This window comes from Trachypithecus francoisi, unplaced genomic scaffold (genome assembly GCF_009764315.1).
Source record: "Trachypithecus francoisi isolate TF-2019V2 unplaced genomic scaffold, Tfra_2.0 Lachesis_group11, whole genome shotgun sequence".
Taxonomy (NCBI): Eukaryota; Metazoa; Chordata; class Mammalia; order Primates; family Cercopithecidae; genus Trachypithecus; species Trachypithecus francoisi.
The window spans coordinates 63,417,379-63,445,292 of NW_022681456.1; the positions used below are offsets into that span (position 1 = coordinate 63,417,379).

The 27,914-nt window shown below is 41.9% G+C and overlaps 1 protein-coding gene and 1 long non-coding RNA gene across 5 annotated transcripts in view; one reads left to right on the top strand and one right to left on the bottom strand.

Moving 5' to 3' along the window:
* PTPRB (protein tyrosine phosphatase receptor type B) overlaps positions 1-27,914 on the top strand; it is a 128,081-nt gene that overhangs the window by 66,866 nt on the left and 33,301 nt on the right. For all 3 annotated transcript variants that reach the window (XM_033221269.1, XM_033221270.1, XM_033221271.1), the window contains 10 exons: positions 2,790-3,053; positions 3,599-3,862; positions 4,929-5,192; positions 8,303-8,572; positions 11,892-12,155; positions 14,057-14,320; positions 15,348-15,629; positions 19,527-19,805; positions 20,365-20,514; positions 22,898-23,141. In XM_033221269.1, the coding sequence (XP_033077160.1) occupies positions 2,790-3,053; positions 3,599-3,862; positions 4,929-5,192; positions 8,303-8,572; positions 11,892-12,155; positions 14,057-14,320; positions 15,348-15,629; positions 19,527-19,805; positions 20,365-20,514; positions 22,898-23,141 (2,545 nt within the window). The remainder of the gene's footprint in view (positions 1-2,789; positions 3,054-3,598; positions 3,863-4,928; positions 5,193-8,302; positions 8,573-11,891; positions 12,156-14,056; positions 14,321-15,347; positions 15,630-19,526; positions 19,806-20,364; positions 20,515-22,897; positions 23,142-27,914) is intronic.
* LOC117089748 overlaps positions 1-27,914 on the bottom strand; it is a 111,681-nt gene that overhangs the window by 7,734 nt on the left and 76,033 nt on the right. The window contains exons 4-7 of one of the 2 annotated variants that reach the window (XR_004439736.1): positions 16,899-16,990; positions 13,995-14,242; positions 13,454-13,548; positions 3,915-4,016 (exon numbers count right to left, since the gene is read on the bottom strand). This is a non-coding gene — a long non-coding RNA (uncharacterized LOC117089748). Of the gene's footprint in view, positions 1-3,857; positions 4,017-13,453; positions 13,549-13,994; positions 14,243-16,898; positions 16,991-27,914 lie in introns of those variants that run through there. The other variant, XR_004439735.1, reaches the window with a different exon arrangement.

Below are 27,914 nucleotides of genomic sequence, written 5' to 3' on the forward strand. Positions count from 1 at the left end.
GACTTTACTATTGCAAAGCCTTTTGCTGAGATTGATTTTAAATGCAAGAAAGTGATTCTTTATTCAGTGCATCCTCTTGACTCCTTGACCAGCATGAACTTGGACTTGGTGCATGACTAATGGAGGCAAATCACTGCCCGCGACAAATCAGTTTAACTGGAGAGTCATGTCTGAGTTGTTCTCTTGATGATTTTGGCTGATTATCTTAATGCCCTTTTCCATTTCTGATGCTCTTGTTCTACACTTTGGGTGAAAATACCAATATTTCTAAATCTGTATCGCATCATCTCACTGTGTAGCAAGGCAGGTCTCCACAAATTATCCCCTGTTCCACCCGGTGAGCTCCTTATTGACTTAACGTGATATTCAGCCAGGTTTTTCTTCCTGTAATAGTTGCTTTGCCTTCAGCAAATTGCCTGGATCATTGACCTTTCTTAGCCCATGCATGCCACTTCATAATTTCCTCTCCTTAACTCTGTGATGACTGTATTCTAACAACACTGTAATTGGTTTTAGGTAAATATCTTGGAGAAAGCATATCTGTCCTTGCTCCATATCTGTGGTGAGCTATATTCCAAATGCTAATCAGTAAACGCAACGCAACAAAGGATGCTAATGCAACTTGTAGGTGTGAGCAGCATATGAAAAATGGAGCTTCTATGCCAAAATACTGAAATTTCTGGGTCATTTCATGATTTGAGAAAAAGTAGAGGAGAAAAATTGGACACAGTCTTGGCATGTGGTCAGATCAGAAACCCCTAATACATACCAAATACAGAGAGAGGCTGTACAGGCCTAGAGGACATGGTAGTATTGGGACAAGAGTTTAGTACCCTGGATCTGAGTTCATGCGTCTTTTCAATGCTCCTCCTCAAATATGTATAATGTCCAGTTACAGTGAAATAGTAATGAATCTGTGGCCTACTGTTGAATTAAAATTCAGCCCCAAATGGAAAAATGAAATCTCCTTAATATCATGCTCTAAATACAGAATTGCCTTGTTCCACAGCGTTCCTAGTAACATGCATATATTTATGTACTGGTTGGGGAGGGAACCACAGATATACAGAATGGTTTTGTTTATATATTAGAAAGAACCTCACATGCACAAAATTGTATTAATCATAATTCTTGGTTCAAGAAACCATGCATCCCCTCAGAGGCCGAGGTGGGCGAATCATGAGGTCAGGAGTTGGAGACCGGCTTGGCCAATATGGTGAAACCCCATCTCTACTAAAAATATAAAAAACTAGCTAGGCATAGTGGCAGGCACCTATAATCCCAGCTACTTGGGAGGCTGAGGCAGGAGAATCACTTGAACCAGAAGGTGGAGTTTCCAGTGAGCCAACATAACATCACTGCACTCCAGCCCGGGCGACAGTGATGTCTCAAAAAAAAAAAAGGAAAAGAAAAAAGAAACCATGCATCAACTGCCACCTTTACTTTTTAGGCATCTAGTTAGTAATTTTTAATAATTTAATATGTACACAAGAAACCAACCACTACCTAAAATAAAAGCTAGGATCTTGACAATAACCTACATCGAAATATGTGGTCCCCACCTCACGAATTCACTCAAAAGTAGCCAACATCTTGACTCCTATGTTCACCTCTCGCTTGCTTTCCATCTTGCATAGTTTTATTGCATTTATATACAGGCCTAAAATTATTGGCTTTAAAATTTTTTGTTGTTTTTAACATTATTTAAAAGGTATTTTTAATGCAGTATTTAATATCAGGGACTTAGATGTTTTACTTATTATATAGATAAGATTCATCCATATTTTGTTTTGATATTAGGGACAAGAAATCCCTATTTTTGTGTTTTGAGTTAAGGAATGAATTATAACTATTATATAACATTCACTGTGTGTATGTGTGTATATGTATATATTCATTATCCAGTCTCCTGTACATATTCTTCCACACTTGGTTTTTATAGGGCTTTTTTATTTTGCCAGTCAAATGGATATAAAACAGTATTTCACTGTGGTTTTGACTTGCATTTCCTTGATCACAAATAATGTGGAAAATCTCTTCATTTATTATGCAATTAACCATATGTGTTTCTTCTTGATTTTTATTTTTCTTTTCTTTTCTTTTTTTTTTAATGAGACAGAGTCTTGCTCCATCACCCAGGCTGGAGTGCAGGGGCTTGATGTGATCTCAGCTCACCGCAACCTGCTCCTCCTGGGTTCGAGTGATTCTTCCATCTCTGCCTACCGAGTAGCTGGAACTACAGGTGTGCACCACCATGCCCTGCTAATTTTTGTGTTTTAATGGAGATGGGCTTTCACCATTTGGCCAGGCTGTTCTCAAACTTCTGACCTCAAGTGATCTGCCCGCCTCAGCCTCCCAAAGTGTTAGGATGCTGACCACCGTGCATAGCCTCATTTTTTTTTTGGTGGGGATTGGGGAGATTGCTTATATTCTTCTTAGTAACTTTTGAGTCAGCAAGGAATGCTGGAATTATCTATATCATTTACCATCACTCATATTAATCATCAGCCATCATGTTTAATGTTCCATCTTATACATGACATTTTGTGCAGGCAAACAGCAGGCTTAGAATGAGTTCATCAGCTTCTGTTAAAAGATCCATTTAATCACTCCACATAGTGTAACAGTCTTTCCCCTCCAGAAATTTGTGATCTAAGGTCTAAGATTTTTCTTTTTAATACACACAATAATATTCTACTCTTTCTTTTTTATTGTCCCGGGTTGTCATCTGTGATCAATTACTCACTCAGAATTAATACATATTTAGTTATTCTCTGTTTCCTTTTCAGTGCCTGACAAAGTTCAGGGAGTCAGTGTGAGCAACTCAGCCAGGAGTGACTATTTAAGGGTATCCTGGGTGCATGCCACTGGAGACTTTGATCACTATGAAGTCACCATTAAAAACAAAAACAACTTCATTGAAACCAAAAGCATTCCCAAGTCGGAAAATGAATGTGTATTTGTTCAGCTAGTCCCTGGACGGTTGTACAGTGTCACTGTTACTACAAAAAGTGGACAATATGAAGCCAGTGAACAAGGGAATGGGAGAACAAGTAAGTGAAACGATTGCAAAATCCGACAGTTGGTTGGACTTGAAAGTCTCTGAGTAATTTATCTGAACCTTGAATTTTTTCTGCTTATTCATTAGTACATTACATTCCCAGTAAGTCTCGCTTGGCGCTAACATCATTTAGCCAAGCCATGGCCTATAATTACAGAATATTTATTGGTAGATAAAAGCAAACATAGTGAGAGAGCAAGAGAGCAAGAAGGCTAAATGTCCCATTTTTCTTCCCTGTCTTCCTGCATCATGGCATTTAAATTCTAGACTTCTTGTTTTATCTTATGGTCGAGATCATAACTCATTTTATAATTATGTTCTACCAATGCTGATCATGTAACATTTATGTCAGGGAAAAAAATTACAATTTTAATAGCTGCTTCCAATTTTTCTCGTTTAATTATGCATGAAGTAGTGCTAGTGGTTTATTTGGGGAAGGGAGATGTTGCCAGTTCCTTGAATGTGATTCATAAATTATTATGTAGGTAAACTCTGATCAGTTCCTTTCCTGAAATGTCTTCTCATTTTTCTCCCTAGTTCCAGAGCCTGTTAAGGATCTAACATTGCGGAACAGGAGCACTGAAGACTTGCATGTGACTTGGTCAGGAGCTAATGGGGATGTTGACCAGTATGAGATCCAGCTGCTCTTCAATGACATGAAAGTATTCCCTCCTTTTCACCTTGTAAATACTGCAACTGAGTATCGATTTACTTCCCTAACACCAGGCCGCCAATACAAAATTCTTGTCTTAACGATTAGTGGAGATGTACAGCAGTCAGCCTTCATTGAGGGCTTCACAGGTAATGTGAAATACTGTTCTTGAACCTGAACAGATGCAGTGGTGTATTTAACTTTTGGGTAGTCCGGGCATTTCGATTGAGGATTTGGAAGGGTAAAAGGGAGAGAGCAAGAAGGGACAAAGTCATCTTGATAGTGACAATGATGTTGTCCAACCTGGATGAACGAAAATAAAGTATGATGTCAGTGGCGGGGGAGGGGGGTGCTTTTAGAGAAATAGCAATGAACTGATGTGATTAGCTGTTGCTTGTGAGGCACACAGATTAAGAATTGTTACTTGGAAATCACTTCTTTAGAACTCTTTTAGGAGTGTTGCCATAGTAGTTAACATGTACTGACAGTTCACCATGAACCAGACCCATAGCAAAGCATTCTGTGTCTACATCTTGTTCAGTCTTCACAATGCTCTGGGAGGCTGAGGCAGGAGGATAGCTTGAGCTCAGGAGTTCAAGCACAGCCTGGACAACATGACAAAACCCTGTCTCTACAAAAAAATACAAAAAATTAGCCGGGCATGGTGGTGTGTGCCTGTAGTCCCAGCTACTGGGAAGGTGGAGGTGGGAGGATCACCTGAGCCCAGGAGGTATAGGCTGCAGTGAGCCATAATCATGCACTGCACTCCAGCCTGAACAACAGAGCAAGACCCTGCCTCAAAAAATAAAATAAAATAGGAATCAATCTTCACAACTCTATTGGCTGGTTAGTATTATCATCACTGCCGTTTTTCCTAATGAAGAAACTGAGACTTACAGAGGTCAAGTAATTTGCCTGTAGTCCCACAGCTAGTGAGTGAGAAAACCAAAACTTGGACCAAGGCACCCTAACTAGCCCATCGCGATATAAATAACATTCCTCATTTCCACTCACCGGCCTTGACTTCCCCCTAAGCTTTCCCCCATCAACTTCAGTTCACACAGAAAAATCAGAGAAAAATGGCAAATTGTACTTTCTTTTTCATGTGAATTCTCTCAGTGGGTGCCAAAACATCAGAGGCATTCAAAACTTTGGTTGAAAATTTCAACAGTTCATTCTTTAAGTGATGACTTTTAAATCTATTTTCTTTTTTAGTTCCTAGTGCTGTCAAAAATATTCACATTTCTCCTAATGGAGCAACAGATAGCCTGACGGTGAACTGGACTCCTGGTGGGGGAGACGTTGATTCCTACACGGTGTCGGCATTCAGGCACAGTCAAAAGGTTGACTCTCAGACTGTTCCCAAGCACATCTTTGAGCACACGTTCCACAGACTGGAGGCCGGGGAGCAGTACCAGATCATGATTGCCTCAGTCAGCGGGTCCCTGAAGAATCAGATAAATGTGGTTGGGCGGACAGGTGAGCATCCACCTGGAGAAGGGCTTGATTGTAGAATGCCTCATGGTTCTCCAAAATGGGACAGTGAATGGGCTCAGCTATTCACAAACCCAAATTTCAACCCACCAAAGTTTGTATAATTCAATGGTTTCAAGAGCCTTACTCATTTATTCTTTGTATTTTTCTCTTAATAGAGATCTTCAAAACAAATGAAAGGGAATCAGAAACCAAATCATTTGAACAAATTTTTATACTTGCTAAAGGATAATAAAATTTTAAATTTTAACAAGCAGGCTGGGCATGGTGGCTCACGCCTGTAATCCCAGCACCGTGCCTGGAAGGCCAAGGCAGGTAGATTGCTTGAGTTCAGGAGTTTGAGGCTAGCCCAGACAACATAGCTAAACCCCATTTCTACTAAAAATACAAAAAATTAGCCAGGCGTGGTGGCGCACACCTGTACTTCCAGCTGCTTGGGAGGCTGAGGTGGAAGAATCACCTGAGCCTGGGAGGTCAAGGCTGCAGTGAGCTATGATCATGCCACTGCACTCCAGCCTGGGTAACCAGAGTGAGACCCTGTCTAAATAAATAAATAAATAAATAAATTTTAATATGGAGACTTCCATAATTATGCATTTTTCAAAAGTTCTACCTTTTAAGAACAAGTACACATCTGTGCCATCTACTTTACCTGGTAGAGCTAAAAAAAAAGAAACAAGTATCAAATGTATAAATAAATCTGTTTACATCAATATCACTATTCATGTATTATTTTTGAAAGTTCTCTAGTCATACTATAGTCCTCTTACAGATGAGGAAAGTATGGCTCAGAAAGTTTATGAAACAGTATCAAGGATACATATATAATAAGACCTAAAGCTATAATTCAAGTCTAGGTCTGTCTGGCCCCAAACCTCATGCCCTCTCCACTGTGACACAATACTTCTTAGAATCTGTCTCCCATTCTCATGACCACTTATTTAGCTGTGGGGCCTGAGGTTTCTATACCATGCCCTACTATGCCTCTATTTCATATCTATGTTTATATCTTTATGTGCATATCTTTAACCCTATGACAAACCCTGTGTTAGAAAGTGGGCATTTGGCTGGGCGCAGTGGCTCATGCCTGTAATCCCAGCACTTTGGGAGGCTGAGGCGGGTGGATCACGAAGTCAAGAGATTGAGAGCATCCTGGCCAACATGGTGAAACCCCATCTCTACTAAAAATACCAAAAAAAAACAAATTAGCTGGGCATGGTGGTGCAGACCTGTAGTCCCAGCTACTCAGGAGGCTGAGGCAGGAGAATCACTTGAACCTGGGAGGTGGATGTTGCAATGAGCCAAGATCTGCATTCCAGCCTGGTGACAGAGTGAGACTCTGTCTCAGAAAAAATAAAGTGGGCATTCAGTAGCAAGGCAGAGCCCCTGACCTTAAGAACATTATAATCTAGTGAAGGAGACAGAAAAGTAAAAGGCAATGACAGTAAAACATGGTAAGTGCTAAGATAAAAGTGGTTATGAGATGTTAGAGGAGCAAACAAGAAGAATCAGGGAAGGCTTTCAGGAGGAAGTAATATTTAAAGAAAGACTAGGAAGTCATCCAGATGAAGTGTAAGTTGACTTGGTTCCAACAGAGAAAGCAAAGCCCTGGAGGTAGGAGAACGGATGGCACATTTGGGGACCTACACCTTATTTGGTATACTAGAATAAAGGCTGGGCATGGTGGCTCATGCCTGTAATCCTAGCACTTTGGGAGGCCAAGGTGAGTGGATAGCCTGAGTCCAGGTGTTCAAAACCAGCCTGGGCAATGTAGCAAAACCCCATCTCTGCTAAAAGTATAAAAAACAAAAGTATACTAGAATAAAAAATGTGAGCCGTGTGACCAGGTAAGTAGATAGACCAAATCACGAAGAGCTTTGTTTGCCTGTGAAGGTGTTTTGGAATTATGGAGAGCCACTGTAGGGCCATCAGCATGGGAGTGCTATAAAAATATGCTAGATAGAGTCTGCAGATTGAAAGAGTGGGAGGTAAGGACGCAAGTGACTGGTCAGTAGGCAGTTGCAATAATGTATGGTCTCATTTATACTTGCTAAAGGATATGATATGGTTCTGAGGTAGTGGCAGCATACAGAGAGTGGCTAGATTCAAGAGATAGAAGATTTAGGATACAGAAATAAAACTCATATTTGATTATATAGACAAGGTTGAGAGTGACAATTGAAGTTTCTGACTTGAACCAAGAGATAGAGACAAAAGACAATGAGAACATTGTAGGAGGGAGATGAGGAGTCCAATTTGGACGTGTTGAGTGTTGGGTGTCTGTGGTACATTCAGGGAGAGATGTGATTTGCAAAAGCAGGAGAAACAACTGAAAGTTTAAATTCAGGAGTTGTCACCTTATGGGTGACACTTCAAACCATGGACATAGATGAAATCTAAGAAGATTATGTAGAATGAGAAGATTATATAGAATGAGAAATGTTTTCATGGAGCAGTTTGGTAACACCGTTTTCATGGAATCTGCAAAGGGATATTTAGTAGTGCACTGAGGCCTAGGGTGAAAAAGTAAATATCCTCAGATAAAAACTTGAAAGAAGATTTTGAGAAACTTCTATGAACATAGGACAGAAAATATTATTATAATAACAATAATACTATTTTGCCTTTCACTTCGGGAGCTATATAGAACAAATACTAGTATATACTGCCGCTGAAGTCAAGACTTGAATTTTTGACCTTAGTTAATGTTAGTAATAAAAATCTAAACAAGAAACATAATTCACTATCAAACCCACATTCACTGAATATGAACGTGCTCAGCATTCTTCACTTTCTAGACTCATAGGTATGCACCACTCTGCATATTTATCAGGGCCATCTTCACTAACTTTTCTATCTGAGATCCTATTTAAATTCAGAGAAAAAAATGGAGAATCAAAGTAGTTGTACAGACAGGTTAAGCCAGGAAATCCTTTCTCCTCTTTTCTCCATAAGGGCACACAGAAAGTATCTATGCCACACAAATAAAGCAAATGCATCATCTACCTGCAGTTGATTCAGGAGTTTTTCTCAATTGATTACTTTACCCTAAGTGATAAAATCTGTATTTTGTTGCTCCACTTGTCTCTCTGCAGTTCCAGCATCTGTCCAAGGAGTAATTGCAGACAATGCATACAGCAGTCATTCCTTAATAGTAAGTTGGCAAAAAGCTGCTGGTGTGGCAGAAAGATACGACATCCTGCTTCTGACTGAAAATGGAATCCTTCTGCGCAACACATCAGAGCCAGCCACCACTAAGCAACACAAATTTGAAGATCTGACACCAGGCAAGAAATACAAGATACAGATCCTAACTGTCAGTGGAGGCCTCTTTAGCAAGGAAGCCCAGACTGAAGGCCGAACAGGTAATTAGCACAGCATAATGTTTTGTAGCACATATTGCCAATGTCTACTACTGTGTAAGAACCACAGGGTGAGAGGGATGAAGCAACATTGGGAGATGGTATCTATCTCTTGATACGCTGGGAACATTCACCCTGATTGGCCACTTCCATGTCAGTTTCCCTATCCACACAGGACTCAGCCCACCACACTCTGATTCTGATTTTTCATTAATATTGGTGCTATTAGCTTTCTATTGCTACTATAATAAAATATCACAATCTTAGTGGCTTAAAACCACCCAAATTTTTTATTTTCTAGTCCTGAAGGTTAGAGTCTGAAAAATGGTTTTTGGGGACTGAAATGAAGACACCAGGGCTGTGTTTCCTGTAGGGACTTTCGGGGGAGAATCCACTCCTTGCCTTTTTCAGCTTCTGAGGCTGCCCACATTGCTTGGCTCGTGTCCCCCTCCCAACGATGACATTGCTCCAATCTCTGCATGGGACCTTACATTTCTTTCTCTGCTCTCCTGCCTCCCTCTTCCATCTTTTAAGGACTCTTGTGATTACCTTGGTCACCAACCGGACAATCCAGGATAATTCCTTCGTCTCAAGATCCTTAACTTAATCACATCTACAAAGCCCTTTTTGCCACAGAAGGTAACATATTCACAGGTTCTGGGGATTAGGACATGGACATCTTTGGGGCTATTCAGATAACAACATTGGCCTAATTGATTGATAACTTATTTAGTAAGTACATAGGTCTGAAGGCGGGGATGGTTATGTTGACGGGGACATAAAGATAAATCAGGCATGCTTCTCGTCCTTAAAGAGCTGACTGATGAGACAGACACATGGACAAATAATGGCAATGCATTGTGATAAAGAGTACATATAAGAGAGGGATGTCTGGCATTCAGGGAAGCATGGAGGTCAGGCAGAATTGGGACATCTTCATAAAAGTGACATTTCAGTACTGTCTTGAAGGATGAAGAAATTCTCCTTATAGAGAGAAGGTAGAATACTTTGTACAGACAGCCTGTCCTGTGCAAAGGCCAGGAGGTATGAACAGGAGAAAGGAGAAGTTGTGGGTGGCTGAAATGTGTGTTGCATGATGGAAAGGTGAGGCTGAAAGCCAGATTGGAGCCAAATTAGAGGGTGCCTGGTAGCCTTCCTCAGGAGTTTTTTTATCTTGTAAAGCAATACAAGTTTTTTAGCCAGAGAGCAATTGTTTTGTAATAAAAGATTTATCTTTAAAAAGATAAATCAGATAGCAATGGGGCAATGGATTGAATGGAAATGAACCAGAGGTGAGGAGATCCACCTATTAATTCATGTATTATTGAGTACATACTATAGGTTAGGCACTGTTCTAACTGCTCGATATACAGAAATGAATAAAAAATTCCCATGGTCATTATGCTTATAGTCTAGTGGGGAAGAAAGTCAATAAACAAAATAAATAAGTAAAAGATATAGGAGGTTGGGTGGTAATAAAGACCAAGAAGGAAATTAAATTAGGAAAGTAGGATAGCAAGAGTTGGGGCTTACAATTTTATCTATCTATCTATCTATCTATGGTTATTATTATTATTATTACTATTATTATTATTTTGGAGACAGTGTCTCACTCTGGCACCAAGCTGGAGTGCAGTGGAACAATCTCAATTCACTGCAACCTCTGCCTCCTGGGCTCAAACAATCCTCCCATCTGAGCCTCCCAAGTAGTTGGGACTTCAGGAATGTGCCACCACGCCTAGCTAATTTTTGTACTTCCTTGTAGAGACAGGGTTTCTCCATGTTGCCTAGGCTGGTCTCACACTCCTAGGCTCAAGAGATCCACCTGCCTCAGCCTCCCAAAGTGTTGGGATTACAGGCATAAGACACATGCCTGGTCAAGGGGCTTACAATTTTTTTATTTTTTATTTTTTGAGACAGAATCTCCCTCTGTTACCCAAGCTGGAGTGCAGTGGTGCAATCTCAGCTCACCACAACCTCCACCTCCTGGGTTCAAACAATTCTCCTGCCTCAGCCTCCCGAGTAGAGTAGCTGGGATTAAAGGTGTGCACCACCACGCCCAGCTAATTTTTACATTTTTAGTAGAGATGGGGTTTCGCCATGTTGGCCAGGCTGGTCTTGAACTTTTGACCTCAGGTGATCCACCCTCCTCAGCCTCCCAAAGTGCTGGGATTACAGGCATGAGCCACTGCACCCAGCCGGGACTTACAATTTTAGGTAGTACAGTCCCCAAAGACTTCACTCAGGCAGTGACATTTGAGTAAAACTCTGAAAGAAATGAGAAAGTCATGCAAATATTTGGGTATTTAGAAGCAGAGCCAATGCCAAAGCAAAGACCCTGAGTGGGTGTGTGTCTGACCTGTTGGAGGAACAGTAAAGAGGCCCATATGACTGGAACAGAGTGAGCGCAAATGAGTGGGGGGGATGCAGTTGGACAGATAATGGGGTCATGACATGACTGCAGTCATAGGAGAAGGACCAACAGCTGAACGAATGTAGGGGCTCTCATGAAGAATAGTGGATACAGTCAAGAAATATTTTTGCATTAGCTAAGGTGGCACTTGGGAGCTGAGTGGATTATAGAGGAAGGAACAGAAGATTCCAGAGTTTCTACCTAGGATGTCTGGTAGAAGATGATGCCATTAATTGAGATAAGAGAAGCAGGAGGAGAGAGGGTCAGGCAAAAATCCACAGAGTTCAGCTGTGTATTGAATTTGAGGTGCCTGAGTGACTTGCAGAGAGAGGGGACCATAGGCATTTGGAAATATGGATTTGAGCTCAGAAGAGTAGTGAGCTGGACATAAAAAGATCTGGACCAGAATGCTAGTTGAATCCATAAATTGAATGAGACTGATTGCTCAGCTAGGGCTATAGAATATGAAGGAAACAAAGGATGGATCCATGGGAAATAACTTGTAAGGACCTGGCAAAAGGAGCGGAGAAAGCAAAAAGAGCCTGAGAAAGAGCATTTGAGGTGGAGAAAAGAGAACTCAGGCGAAATCAAGGCAGATGTCCTGTTCTGTTTCTACTGCCATCTTAAGCCTTCTGAGGAATCAGACAGCATCTGTGCCAGCAGTTTGCAAGGAGGCGGTTTCTAGCAGCACTTGACCTTGCCAAGAGGTAGCACAGAAGTCCAAAAGGGTTTGCAAAATTCTAACATGAAGCTTTTTGAAAAATGCTTTTGGCTTTTCCTATTGTTTCTGTTTCCTATATCACTGAATCCAACTTCCTCTTTCTGTTTGCTTTTCCCTTTCTTTCCCACCTGCCCTCTTCTCCTCACTGCATTTCCCTCCCTCATTCTCTTGCTCCTCGACTTTTCCAGTCCCAGCAGCTGTCACCAACCTGAGGATCACAGAGAACTCCACCAGGCACCTGTCCTTCCGCTGGACCGCCTCAGAGGGGGAGCTCAGCTGGTACAACATCTTTTTGTACAACCCAGATGGGAATCTCCAGGAGAGAGCTCAAGTTGACCCGCAAGTCCAGAGCTTCTCTTTCCAGAACTTGCTACAAGGCCGAATGTACAAGATGGTGATTGTAACTCACAGTGGGGAGCTGTCTAATGAGTCTTTCATATTTGGTAGAACAGGTAAGACCAAGACCCACGCAGTAATGCATCGTGGGGGAATTGTCCCGGTATTCACTGGCTTTTCCTGGGTTGGTCCTTAGTTTCCTATTCTATTCAGGATGTAGCTTTATATGACATTTGTGACTTTCAGGCTGTTTGACCCTAAATCGCACCTTTGATTATGTATAACTAATTTGTGGCCAGTGTTTGCACTAGGTTCTGCTCTTTTGCCTCCACTTGTTTACTTCCTAGGGCTTGGTAAAAAATGAATGTGCTTCCTCCTCTTGACATCAAACTGTACAAGAGGGCCGTAACCCATCACAGTTTAATTCAAGCCATACCCTTCAGCTTTCTAACAAGAAATAGATGGAGAGGAGAGCAGGAGCAGAGAAGGGCAACCACAAATATAACAAACAGGCAGTGACTGCTGTGAATTAGAAACATAGCACTAGATGAAGTGAAAACACAGAGTTCCAGGAAAGTGAGAGACATCTCTCTGGGCTGCAAATAAAAAACAGAATCTACCCTTTTCCCATAATTTGAGTCTTTTATCTCCTATTCAAAAAAAATTTTTTTTTTTTGAGACAGGTTCTCGCTGTGTTACCCAGGCTGGAGTGCAGTGATGCCATCATGGCTCCCTGCAGCCTCGACCTCCTGGGTTCAAGTGATCCTCTTGCTTCAGCCTCCCAAGTAGCTGGGACGACAGACACATGACACCATGCATAGCAAACTTTTAATTTTTTAATTTTTATTTTTTATAGAGATGGGGGCCTCCCTATATTGCCCAGGCTGGTCTTGAACTCCTTGGCTAAAGCAGTCCTCTGCCTCGACCTCCCAAAGTGCTGGAATTAGAGGCATGAGCCACCACACCCAGCCTACCTATTCAATTCTTTTTTCTCATTTGACAATAGTTTTAGGTTCTCTTCTGTGCCAAGTACATGGCCCACTGCTGTAATATGATGGTGAACAAGACAGTCAAGGGCGCTGCCCTCAGAAAACTCTGGAATAGCGGGGAGGGAAGAGGACAGGGACAGATCATTAAAGGGAGATGATTTGGGAATGCCTTAAATTCTGTGAAAAAAATGATGTGTCATGATAGTGACTTGGCAGGACAAGCAACTACTTTAGATAGGAGAAGGCATTTCAGCAGAGAACTAAAGGTGAGGGGAGCCATGTGGGAACATATTCCAAGGGCACCCAACAGAAGTTCTGTTTGTCTTTTAAAAGGAGTGAAGAAGAGCTGCGATAAGCCTCAGCCACAGATAGAATTGCCTACCTGTCATCATTTCTGAGGCAGCCCTTTGCACATCTTTCCTCACCTGCTCATTAATGCTTAGAAGTCCTCCAATGTGGCAACAGTCTTCATTCTCCAAAGAATAGCAAAGCTATTGGGATGGATGGCAGCATGACTAATCTATACAATGATAGGAGTGACTGTTAACACTTCTCTCCCTAAATGAAGTTGTACCAATACAGATTTTATAAGAAAGAGCACAAGAGAACTGAGAACCTAAAGGAGGGTAGAGAGGACGTAAAGAGACCCAGAGAGGGTTGCTATGGAATGGTGGCTGCAATGACATAGGCCACACTGGGGAGGAGCTGGAACCTTGTATACACATTTTCTGGGCCTTTTTAAATAAGCTAAATGACAACGATTTATTCATCATTTATGAAGATTTCATTTTACATGCTTATCAGGGTGCATGTGGCAAGCATCTAGAAGTCACCACCTGTTTTGTTTTCATTTACACCATATCTCTAGTCCATACACCCTTAAAGTTAAATAGCCTGAAATGTAGGCAAGATCTGACTATAATATGTACAGCTCACCCACATGCCCAACATAGCATATACTCTCACCTGTGGGCCAAAATGCCTTTGTTTCTGTTTTGTTCTCATTAAGAATTTTTCTTCTGTTTAAGTCCCAGCCTCTGTGAGTCATCTCAGGGGGTCCAATCGGAACATGACAGACAGCCTTTGGTTCAGCTGGAGTCCAGCCTCTGGGGACTTTGACTTTTATGAGCTGATTCTCTATAATCCCAATGGCACAAAGAAGGAGAACTGGAAAGACAAGGACCTGACGGAGTGGCGGTTTCACGGCCTTGTTCCTGGAAGGAAGTACACGCTGTGGGTGGTAACTCACAGTGGAGATCTCAGCAATAAAGTCACAGCGGAGAGCAGAACAGGTGAGAAGCCCAGGTGCAAGTGGCCAAGGGGTGGTGGGAAGTAGCTTCCAGAGACACATTTTGATTCTGATTTTAATGACGAGATAAAGCCAATAATGGTATACCCTGTGCTAGCCCCTGAACTTGGGAAGGGACTGTGGTACAACAGATAGAGGACAAGCCTACGGTCCAAAAGAACTAAGTCCTTAGCTTAGCTCTATGAATCTGGGCAAGTCACTGAGCATCTCTAGGCCTCAGTTTCCTTATCTGCAAAGTGGGGATAATCATATACATCATCACTGTGTGGCTATCACCAGTGCACCCTGTGTTTATGTCATGGGCACACATAGATGTCTGTGTGTCACCCTGGGGTTAATCAACAAGGCTATTTGCAATTGGACATAATTGTCTGTGGACGTCAGCTCTGCACCCCAAAATCTGATGGAATTAATACCTTCACACGCTTGTAACCCATTCGGAGCACACTCATGCTCCACAGCACCATGGTAAGGAAGATCTGGCTATGAATATTTAAGAAAACATATACGAGGCTGGGCACTGTGGCTCACGCCTGTAATCCCAGTACTTTGGGAGGCCAAGGTGGGTGGATCACTTGAGGTCAGGAGTTCGAGAACAGCCTGGTCAACAAGAGGAAACCCTGTCTCTACTAAAAATACAAAAATTAGCCAGGCGTAGTGGTGGGCACCTGTAATCCCAGCTACTTGGGAGGCTGAGGTGCCTGTAATCCCAGCTACCTGGGAGATGGAGGTTGCAGTGAGCCAAGATCATGCCACTGTACTTCAGCCTGGGTGGCAAGAGCAAAACTCTGTCTCGAAAAAAAAAAGTAAAGAAAAGGTACATAAAATGCTTGAGGACAGTGCCTTACACATAATAAACACTGTTAATGAAAGCTCCTGCTACTATATGATCATATTATCTCTTCCTACAAAGTACATTAAAAGTGTGTCTGATGTTACTCAGCTATCTTTTTTGTATGTGTTATGGCATAGATGTGATTATGTGATTTTTCACTTTCTCCTATATTCAGCTCCAAGTCCTCCCAGTCTTATGTCATTTGCTGACATTGCAAACACATCCTTGGCCATCACGTGGAAGGGGCCCCCAGACTGGACAGACTACAATGACTTTGAGCTGCAGTGGTTGCCCAGAGATGCACTTACTGTCTTCAACCCCTACAACAACAGAAAATCAGAAGGACGCATTGTGTATGGTCTTCGTCCAGGGAGATCCTATCAATTCAGTGTCAAGACTGTCAGTGGTGATTCCTGGAAAACTTACAGCAAACCAATTTTTGGAACTGTGAGGACAAGTATGACATGTTTTCCTATTCTTGTTTCTCAAATGGAGTGAGGGGAAATATATGTTCAACATCTTACTCAAATAGGGCTTGGATTAAATCCGTATTTTTATATGGGATTGGTCTGGATTTAAATTCAGGCAGAAGTCTATGTAGATTTGTTCATTCATTCAACATTAACAACAAGGGACAATAAAGAAATAATTTCTCTGCCCTCATGGGGCTTACAATTAGGTAGGACGTACTATTTGTAAATAGACATTATATTTTGGGTATGATGAGGGAAGTAAATGGTACTATAGAGGCACTGGTTGGGTAATCTGACCCAATACAAGAGAACTTCTTGGAAAAGGAAACATCCAAACAGAAACCTAAAGAAAGAAAGTTACCAGGTAGAGGTGGGGGAAGAAGTGGAGAATATTCCAGGTCGAGAGAATAAAATATTCCAAGATCAGAGAGGAGGGAGAATACAAGATCTACTAACAGGGGAACAGAAAGAAGTTAATTTGGCCATAGCATAAAAGGTAAGGATTAAGGGAATCAGATAATAAAATGTTTTGTATTCCATGGTAACTACTTTGAATTTTATTTTGGACCAACTGGAGCCACTCAATTTTAGCAGAGATATCATAATCATTATTTACACTTTAGAAAGTTACTCTGGGTACAGTGTAGAGAATAGACTGAAAGAGGCAAAACTAGAAGCAGAGGGATCATAGGACATACTGCTGTATGTCCCTGAGATAAAAATACTTTGACGACGAAGCATATACTAGTTTCTTCCCAAAGGCATTTTGGGATAGATACTATCACCCTCAAAGAAAGACAGGTTTTCAATGTAGGGACTTTAATCCAAATATTTGTGTTTCAATAATACCCAGTAGAAGTAGTTTCTGGGATCAGATCAGATAGTTTTTGGTTGTTGATAAAATGCATAGTTGAAAGTTAGACATTTAAGCATTTTAATAAAGTCAGACGTTTTTAATAAGCATTAATACTATAACAAGTGTAACTTTTATGACACATTGTATCCAAAGAGCAGTTATTTGTGTGTCAAGAGACATATGTGAAAAAGAACTAAGAGTTTTAATTTATGGCAAGCTCAGGCTGAGTTTTCAGTGGCTGACTGTGGGCTGTGTTCATGAAATCTGTTAAGCAGAACACCCTGCACTGGTTACCAAACCCAGGGCAGGACTCTGAACATTTCTGCCCATTGCATCTGGTATTAGAGTCACCAGAGAAACATAATGCAAGCACTGGATGGAACAAAGCTTTACTTACATAGGGAGGAGACAGAGTAAGATCAACCTCAACAGTATGCGTCAGTCCCTCATGGCCAGCTGCAGTGGTTGCCCAGAGATGCACTTGCTGTCCTCAACTGTGACAACAACAGAAAACAGAAGGGCACATTGTGTATGGTCTCTTCCAGCAGCCAATGCAGGGCAGTTGACTAAGTGCACCACTCTCAGGCCACAGTAGAAGGACCCTGTCCTGTCTCCTCAGAGGACAACTGTAGCATTGGTGTTCACCATCTGCCATGTGACACACAGGCGTAAGCAGAACAAAAGAGCATACATTGGGCTTGCAACAGGGAACGATACTCCCACACAAGGCAATGAGCCCAGCACAGGCTGTGTAGGCTCTCGATCTCTTGGTAAGAAAGTATCTTAAGCTCAAGGGCCATTTCTTACACAGCCAAACGGGGGTCGATAGACTATGCACACGAGACTGCCTTTCCCAACAGTCTTGCAGGTACTCAGTTTAAGAGCTCATATGACTCTGTTAAAGGCTGGGCTTATAGATCACAACTGGACTGTTGTATTCAGTCCTGGATGCTAGAATTTAAGTGAGGCATTTACCAAACTGGGGAGTGCCCAGGAGGACAAAAAAACTGCCATGAAGAGGGACTCAGTGCTGTATTTTATGAGGAATGATGACTAGTGGAACCTGTTGTTTGTTTGTTTGTTTTTTCGAGGCTTGTATTTATTAGGATCAGGTGAGGCTATGGGTAACAGAAAATCCAAAATAGCAGAAGTTTAAATAGAAAAGAAGTTTATAATTTTCATGTAAAATCATTCCAGTACTCAATTTCTCACAGATATGCTTCAACCATAATGAATGATTTGCAGTTCTCAATTTTCTACCATCCTACTCCCGGCACCTCCTCCTTTGGTACCTGGGTTTGTGGTTTTTCTCTACGCAGAATGCCTCTTTCTTGATATCTTGGCAGAGTGTCACCTCTGCCTTACAGCTTTTACTAACTCCTGCTGATAACTAATAGCCAGCAGCTGAAAGTTACGTGTCACCCCCCCACATAGCACCTTCTCTCGCCATTTCTTCTGGTATGTTTTCCTTTCTGCCTTCTATTATGGCTATTTGGACTCATTTCCATTCCTGCAGGTTAGGGCTAACATCTTCCTTACCTCTGTACTGTTCATAATCCCCAGAAGAGCACCTGGCCCATAGGAGGTACTTGTTTCTGTCAACACGTGAAATAAGTGTTCACTCCACTTTCTTTTTGTTTGCATGGCTTCAGAGGAGGACATAATTCTTAACTTTGCTCCTCTATAGGTAAGTTGTTTTGCCCCCTCTGGCTTCTTTCAGGAATTTTTCTTTATCTTTGATTTTCTGTAGTGTGAAAACGATATGCCTAGGCATAGTTTTTTTGGCATATATCCTCCTTGGTGTTTTCTGAGCTTCCTGGATCTGTGGTTGGTGTCTAACATTTATTTGTGGGAAATTCTTAGTCATTCTTGTTTCAAATATTTCTTCAGTTCCCTTCTTTCTCCTTCTGGTATTCCCATTTTGTGTAGGATACACTTTTTGTGGTTGTTCCACGGTCCTTGGATATTCTGTTCTGCTTTTCAGTCTTTGTTTTCTTTGCTTTTCCATTTGGGAGGTCTCTCCTGATAGATCCTCAAGGCTCAGAGACTGTCCTCAACCATGTCTAGCTACTAAGAAGTCCATCAAGGTATTCTTCATTTCTGTCACAGTGATTTGATCTCTAGCATTTATTTTTGGTTCTTTCTTAGGACTTTCATCTCTCTGTTTACATCACCCACCTGTTCTTGAATGTTGTCTACTTTGTCCATTAGAGCCCTTAACATGTTGATGACTGTTGTTTTAAATTCCTGGTCTGATGGTTCCAACATTCCTGCCATATCTAACTTGTGGTTCTGGATCCTTGTTCAGTTTCTTCAAGCTATATATTTTTTCCTTTAGTAGGCCTTGTGATTTTTTATGGATAGCTTGATACGACATACTATGTAAAAGAAACTGCCGTAAATTGGTGTTTGGTGGGGCAGTGATGAAGCATGGGGGAGGAGAAGTGCTTTAGAGTCCTACGATTAGGTCTAGTCTTCTAGCGAGTTTATGCCTCCAAGCTGTGAACTTTGCAGGTACTTCTCAGCACCCATGGTTGAAGTGGCTGGGGTTGGGTTATTCCCCTGGCCCAGGTCAGTTGGGCTCTGATAAAACCCCAGCAGGTTAGGCTTTGGGTAGATTCCACTGAGGGCAGAATGCTCTAGTGTGTTTCAAAACAGTTCTTTTGTTCCCTCCCTTTCAGAAACACAGGGGGATTTTTCTTCGATATTCACTGTGAGAACCTGGTTGAGCTCCTGGAGCTAAAACTCACAAAAGTGTGGAGGGCCCCATAACTAGATCCCCTGGAGTCCTTAACTATTACTCAGACTTGTCCACGCTTGTCCTTCAGCATTTCCTACCCCAGCCCTGGTTCCCTGGGAGATTTGTGCTCATGTGTCTGCTAGGGTGAGCCACGACACTCTGTATTTGCCTGTCTGTCCCTCCTATACCTAGATCTCAGAGCTAGTTGGACCCAAAGGAGCTGGAAAATAAAAAACAAAATTCTCCTTGAGTTCTGAAAAGTGTTGGCTCCTCTGTTCCCTTTAGAGCCTGACAAGATACAAAACCTGCATTGCCGGCCTCAGAACTCCACAGCCATTGCCTGTTCTTGGATCCCTCCTGATTCTGACTTTGATGGTTACAGTATTGAATGCCGGAAAATGGACACCCAAGAAGTTGAATTTTCCAGAAAGCTGGAGAAAGAAAAATCTCTGCTCAACATCATGATGCTAGTGCCCCATAAGAGGTACCTGGTGTCCATCAAAGTGCAGTCGGCCGGCATGACCAGCGAGGTGGTTGAAGACAGCACTATCACAATGATAGACCGTAAGTGTCCCTGAAGGTACGCACGGAGCCTCCTGTCACCAGAGTGAAGGGGCTGTGCACCCTTCTCTATCATATCCATCACTGGCATTCACTTGCATACATTTCACTTTTGCATAAGCCTATGTGATTGCCACCTGGAGAGGAGGACTTAAAAGGCTCCAAGAAATGGCAACATTTCTCTGGGTAAAGTACCCTGACAGCAAACAAGCTAGATGATTTTCAAGTACCTGAATGAGTTAGTATTTAAATATATCACTTTGCCTCATATAGTTAGAGCTATAATAGAGCTCTTAAGCAATTTGAAGCTACAACTTCAGGAAATTCTGCTGAAGAGCTACCTCTTTCATTATGTTTAATGTGCCACTGGCAAATCACTTCCTCTGCCTGTTTTCCTTCAGGAGAGAGGGAGAGTTTCTTGATTACAGCATTAAACACAGGCACACGCTCACATACACAGTCTGATGCAGGAGAGCAGAATCCTTCATTTCACTAACTGTTGTTTATGCTGTGAAAGCAGAGTTGTGACCCCTCTTGGTTCCTTCCCCACCTCTTTTTCCAGGCCCCCCTCCTCCACCCCCACACATTCGTGTGAATGAAAAGGATGTGCTAATTAGCAAATCTTCCATCAACTTTACTGTCAACTGCAGCTGGTTCAGCGACACCAATGGAGCTGTGAAATACTTCACAGTGGTGGTGAGAGAGGCTGATGGTAAGTTATCATGAGTTAACTCCACTCTGAGACACCGAATTGCTTTCTCGGAGGTCATGTGGGAGATCTTTCTGTGAAAAGGTTCAAGAAACTTAAGTAGAAAATGTAATTTTTGTATCATTCACCCCATCTCTGCTGGATACTGGGAGATATAAGGAAAAGCTGCTCAAAGGCTCTTTGGGCAGTAAAGCCTGTTATCCTCTGGGTTTAATTATTAAATAGAAGAGTAATGATAATACCAACCATAGCAATAATAACAATAACCATCACTTATTGAGCCTTTACCATGTGCCGTGCACCGTTGGAAGTGCATTGCATGTAATGCCTTATTCAGTCCTCTTCTTTCCACCCAACCTCTTGGCAATCTCAAGGCTTCAAACTCACTTTGAAGGAACTCTTAATTTATGTATTACATTTCTTATTTATTTATGTATTTATTTATTTATTTTTGAGACGGAGTTTCGCTCTTGTCGCCCAGGCTGGAGTGCAATAGCGCAGTCTTGGCTCACTGCAACCTCCACCTCCTGCCTCAGCCTCCTAAATAGTTGGGATTAGTCCTCTTCATTACTGGGTCAATGTTGTTCACTACTCTTTTGTTCTACCATTAAACATTAATATGCCTCAACCATCTTCACCCCTCCCTATCTCCAATGCCTCAACTGATCATACTTGCAAACTACCCACCAAGTCACAAAAATAACCAAAAGCCTAAAAGAAGAAAAAAAAGTTCATGAGAAACATTCTTCTCTTCTCCACTGAATTTTGAATAGTATGTTTCATTCTCTAGTTTCCTAAATTATTCCATATCTACCTAATTCCTACAGATAAGAACAAAGTCTAGGGAATAGTAATCACAACATCACATACAACCACTGAGTAAGAGCTTTCAAGCTTATTATATCAGCATTTGTCAAACCACCTGTAACAGTGTTGTATTTGGGGCACACCTGTCCATGTATATATTTGCTGTTGAGGTCTTGTGTGTTATTTCTCCAAAAGAGATGCTTGTGCCTGGAATGACATTAATATAGGTTTACCTTTCTTATATATTTTTATACTGTTTAAGGTGCTACATGAGTTTCTTAAGCATCCCTGATAATTTTGACCCATTTGTGGGTAAGGGGGAAACTTGAAACCTGACAAACTGTGAGGCAGTTTCTAGGCCAATGGGTATTTTAGGCTCACAGTATCTAACAGTCTATGTGCTTTTACAGTTTATTTAATTGTGCATAAATCTGGTTATGCACAATTAATTCAATAATTTCAAGGGTCAGTGGTGTGTCCCAGATTTCCTCACACCACATAATTGAAGATAAATTGGTGAACTGTGGAAAGACTTTAGACTTGATTAGACTGCAATGAAGACAGTGTTTTGCTGCATGACTATAAGACAGTAACTGAAAAAGTCACACCCCAGAAAGTAGCCTTGTGTTCCCCAGCCAGACAGGCTTCCATTATTGATATCCATGGAGATGGGCTGTGATTTCCAGGTTAGCTAAGGTAACAATCCATCTCATATAAATGCCATTTATAGTGTATACACTCATGCTAAAGACAACGTTTCTTTTTAACTACTTTTTTAATATTTCTAAGACCCACTTATGAGCAAATTTTATTAAACAAGAATCCAGGATGCTATGATAAACACTTACTGCACCACACCTTAAGCTCACTGTAAACAGTACCTGATCTCTATAGTATTTATCTTTCTACTTACGCTTTTCTCCAGCCAGCATCAAAACTGGTTTGCAGTGCCAAAACACACAGCAGGCTGGGTGAACAGGGGAAGAGTTCTGGGAAGTGCTCTGAGTAAGGGGCCAAATTTGGACCAGGATTAAACTGTACTCAAGATAACAGAGCCACACGCAGAGCAATAATCAAACTGGGCATGGCATGTGGAGCGCGCCTTGTGGGATGACTACTCTGGCCTAGGACATGATTTCTCTTATCTCTTTCCTTTTTCCCAGGTCATAGGGGTTTCCTTATTAGCTCAACTACAATGGTTATTAGCAAGATAAAGAGTTTATTGAGTGGGTTCACTCACAATGGGAGTTGTGTAACACTGTGGAGTTGTGAGAGGCGCTATCATTTTATGCAATGAGCTACCCTCATTTTGTTTCCTAGGAAAAAGATGCTATATGCGTGTGTTTGTGTGTGTGTATTTTATATACACACTATTTATTTTTATGTATTTTAGAAAAAGTGAATTAAAATTAACTTTATTAGGAGAATTTCATATCATTCTTTGAGATTGCACAATCTGTACTTTGGAAATGGCCAGAGATAGTGGATGAGGAGGCAGCCTTAGAAACCTAATTTAAAATCACTGAAATCACTTAAGTCACAAGAAAGGCAGTCCTTAACTGTGGGTTTTCTCCTCCAGGCAGTGATGAGCTGAAGCCAGAACAACAGCACCCTCTCCCTTCCTACCTGGAATACAGGCACAACGCCTCCATTCGGGTGTATCAGACTAATTATTTTGCCAGCAAATGTGCCGAAAATCCTAACAGCAACTCCAGGAGTTTTAACATTAAGCTTGGAGCAGAGATGGAGAGCCTAGGTGGAAAATGCGATCCCACTCAGCAAAAATTCTGTGATGGACCACTGAAGCCACACACTGCTTACAGGTTAGATGTATTACCACTGTTTTGCTAGATGGGACATGCTACATTACAAGGCACTTGGCTGTCTGAGCATCTGATGCATGTGAGCTTCCATAGATTAATAACCTACGTTAGAAGAGTACTCTGCATTTTACTGGGTAATTTATGAAAGTTGGATTCCTGCCTCCACTTGCAGGTAATGTGTCAAAAGGGACTTTAGCACTATGCAAAAGCTCCAATTCATTAAGGGAAGAACTGAAGGTTCTTAACAGATTGTTCTCTCTTTTACAACTTTTTTTTTTTTGAGACAGAGTCTTACTCTTGCCCACACTGGAGTGCTGTGGTGCCATCTCGGCTCACTGCAACCTCCACCTCCCTGGTTCAAGCAATTCTCTTGCCTCAGCCTCCCGAATAGCTGGGATTACAAGTGCATGCCACCACACCTGGCTAATTTTTGTATTTTTAGTACAGAGGTTTCACCATGTTGGCCAGGCTGGTCTCCAACTCCTGGCCTCAAGTGATCTGCCTGCCTCAGCCTCCCAAAGTGCTGGGATTACAGGTGTAAGCCACCATGCTGGGCCCTTCTACAACGTTTTAAATATAAGTCCAATACTTTACGTTGCTCATTATTGTAAAAATGTCCAAATAAAATGACTGAGCTTAGGGAGATCCAAACAATATGAAGCTATATCTTCTACTTATAATGTGAACTGAAATTATACTCACTTATTTACCTTCTAAGGCATCTAAAGATGGAAGTGCTCTTTGGTCCAGACAGAACTCTGGAAGGCAAAGGCCCCTGAATGAATGGGAACACCTTTTTTTCCCCATGGAGATGACAAATGAAAAGGAGCAGCTGTTTGGCTTTGGCTCCAGGAAACATCATTGCAGTCACTAAGCCCTTCTGCCCTAGGAATTGGCAGTGCTCTTGTTCTGCACTGTGTTTTCAGAAGGCAGGCACAAGCAGAAGTATATAGCATCCCAATCAGCATCCTCAAGAGAAAGGGAACCTAGGCTACTGTCTTGGATATAGAGCTACTGACACCCAAGATTATTGCTTCTGCAGAAGTTGTACCTTCTCTGTTGGGTGTTGGAAGAGCTGATACCCAAATCAATATGGCAGTAAATTAGGTTTTCCGTGGGCCAGCGTCCATTCTACTTTGTTGATGCTGAGGGCTTATTGATTCTCACATATTTGAAGTATCACTCCTAGGTCTCAGCCGAAAAAAACTCTGCTGCCAGTTCCAAAAGGAGACTATGACATAGCATTACACCCGAGAGAGTTCTTAGCCCCTCCCTCACATCAAACAAGTCAAGACAGATGTTTTTCCTAAAACAAAACACTCATTTTTGGCAGGAACACTGTATAGCTACCTTTACCCAGGGCTCACCAGACACTTACTGTTACCTCCCAGGCAAGGTCGGCACCTCCAGATTAAACACACACAAACTTTTTAGTGATACTTACTTCAAAAAGAGACCATATGAGCCTACCTAAAGGAAACAAGATTTCAGAAGAACAAGAGAGAAACAAGAAAGATTAGAAAACCAGGATTTATCAGTTCCTGTAAGAATCAAGAGATGCGGCCAGGAGTGGTGGCTCACGCCTGTAATCCCAGCACTTTGGGAGGCTGAGGTGGGCAAATCATTTGTGGTCAGGAGTTCGAGACTAGCCTGGCCAACATGGTGAAACTCCATCTCTACTAAAAACACAAAAGTTAGCCAGGCATGGTGGTGCACGCCTGTAATCCTAGCTACTCGGGAAGCCGAGGCAGGAGAATCGCTTGAACCTTGGAGGTGGAGGTTGCAGTGAGCTGAGATCATGCCACTGTACTCCAGTCTGGGCGACAGAGCAAGACTCCATCTCAAAAACAAAAAAAGAGGCTGGGCACGGTGGCTCACGCCTGTAATCCCAGCACTTTGGGAGGCCGAGATGGGCGGGTCACAAGGTCAGGAGATCGAGACCATCCTGGCTAACACGGTGAAACCCCGTCTCTACTAAAAATACATTTTAAAAAAATTAGCCGGGCGCAGTGGCGGGCGCCTGTAGTCCCAGCTACACGGGAGGCTGAGGCAGGAGAATGGTGTGAACCCGGGAAGCGGAGCTTGCAGTGAGTGGAGATCACACCACTGCACTCCAGCCTGGGCCGACAGAGCAAGACTCCATCTCAAAAAAGAAAAAAAAAGAATCAAGAGATTCCTCAGCTCTTTGGTTACCTGGGCTCAAGGAAACTTGAGCAAAAGTCACCTACGGGCTATTTTCTTTTTTGAGTTGGAACATTGAGGCTGATTTAGTTTGTTTACTTATGGAAAGGGAAGGAGTGAAGATAACTCATTACTATATTTCAAATAGAGAGTAAGGAGCTATAAAAAATTTGTGTCTGGACCAGAGTCCACCAATCTCCCAGCACCCATAGTAGCTATGGAGGTCTTTGGAAGAGCACCTGCATTTGAGTTCCAACTCTGCCACTTTTTAACTATGTATTTTAACTTGTAAGCAGCATTTCAGTTCTCTAATCTTCATCTTCCTCACCTGCAAAGCTCCATAAGGGTGTCCTAAGTAGTGGTTTTGAGTATGTGACAGATCAAACCTAGTCGTGTCACTTCTAAATTAAGGTTTTCCCGTAGTTCCCATTCACTTACAAGAGCAAGAGCAGATTTCAGCACAGGGCACACTAAACCCTGCTTTCTCCTGCCTGCCTCACCAGCCTTGTCTCCAACCATATATGCTCTAAGTACCCACTGCTTTCCTGCTACTCATCACTCCTCAGAATTCCTGAATGTGACATGGTTCTTTTATACCCCTGAGCCTTTGCATAATCTTTTCTCTCTCAGATGCTTTCCGTTCTTATCTGGCTGGCGAATTCTCCATACACTTCAAAAGCCAGCTCAACCCTCAACCACCCACATTATCCTGTCATCCCACAGCTGGGCGGTTGGGTGCTCCATCAGCTCCATGTCCACGTCCACAGCACCGTCTCCCTACATTCCTCTAATCCTACATTTACCAGTGGCTTTTAACCCTTTATGGAATTACCTGCTCTCTTCAACTAGACTGCAAGAACTCACAATCCAACAGGGGAGACAGATGTGTCATTGGTTACAAAACAATATGGCAGGTTCCTGGCACAAAAGATGTGCTCGTGAAATGCTTATGAACAAATACGGGAATGAGCCAAGATGCTCTATGGAAGTAACACATTCGTGTTATGGCTTCATCATCTCTGTGTACATGTTTGTTTTTCAGAACACAGCTTTCCTCTATTTCTCCAATACATATGTTTACTTTAGTCATGTTAAAAGCATACCAGACAGATAATGCTTGATGAGAGGAAGTGTCATCTCCCAGAACACATCACAGAACCACATGCAAATCAGCCTCTTGTGTGGTGGCTGCTGAACTCAGTCCAGTCAGAATTCTGCCTGTCTCAAGACAATCATCACCAGTCACCCTCCTTGTTGTTAGGCATCCTTTTTTCCAAAGGGAATAGGTGGACAGGAAATAGTGCAGAAAAAGAATAATTAGGATTGAGAAATGGGAAATTCTAGGTTCAGCTGATATGCAAGTTTGTTATGTCAACAGATATAATGTGTTTCATTCATTGTTGGGTTCCTATGATTCATATGTATTATTGCATTGTTCCATATGGAAAGAGAAAGGGCAGATCATTATGGTGAGAGAGTTGGAAGGTTAGGAAAGTGCTGGTCTGGTTTTGTTTTTATTCTAAATAAAAGAGCAGTGTGACCATAGTAAGGTGGTCAGCTTCTCCTGACCTCGTTTTCTTCAAAGGAAGGAAATTGAACCACACGATCTCCAACTTTCTGCTATAGAATTCTAATTCTAGACACATTTAAAGTGGAAAAAATTCTATCAGATATTTGTTCACTGAAAATAGTGTCTTGTTATTGTGTCATATTCATAATTATCTGCTATAATATATTCAGCATATGTTTTCTTGCCTTCTCTGGCAAGAAATAGGTGTTGTTGGGTGATAGATAAATAAGGTGGAGCACTGCCTTCAAGGAGCTTACAATGTGGAGACAGAAGCCACATCTGCAAAATAGAGGCAGAAATGTTGAAGGACATAAGGAATAAAGGAAAATAAATGCTATGAAGATTCAGAAGGTTTCTCAAAGGATGTATTAAAACATAGGAAAAGGATTTAGAAATATGCAGATAGTGACAGAAGGAGATTCAATGTGGAAGGAATAGTGGGAGTCAAAGTGTGGAGTTTTAAATACACAAATTGTTTAGAGTAGAACAAACAGTCCAGTTTCAAACAGAGGGTGAATAAAAAGGAGTAGACTGGGATGATAGGACGAGACAGGACTGTGGGTGGGTGCTAAGTGCTGGGCTGGGGAAACTAGCTGTGATATTCATTTTTGGAAAAGTTTTAAGGGAAGAATGCCTGATGACCCATTAATTTTAAGCTGAACCTATACTAGGTCATTATCTCCTTCCTAAAGGTCCCTTTTATCTGCATCCATTCAGTACTTTGTATTTACACTTGTGATTTCAGAGCAGAGTATGTCAAGGTTGTTATAGCCAATGCTTTTATTTTATAGATGAGGCATAAAGAACTTTAGGGACCATCCAAGTAGCCAGCAACGGAGTAAAAATGAGAACTAGACCTCAGATCCTCTTGTTCCTAGCCCAGGCTTTTTTCATCCTTCCTACAAAAGTCATGGCGTGTGTGTGTGTGTGAGAGAGAGACAGACCGAGAGAGAGAGAGAGAGAGAGAGAGAGAGAGAGAGGAGAGAGAGAGAGAGAGAGAGAGAGAGAGAGACAGACCGAGA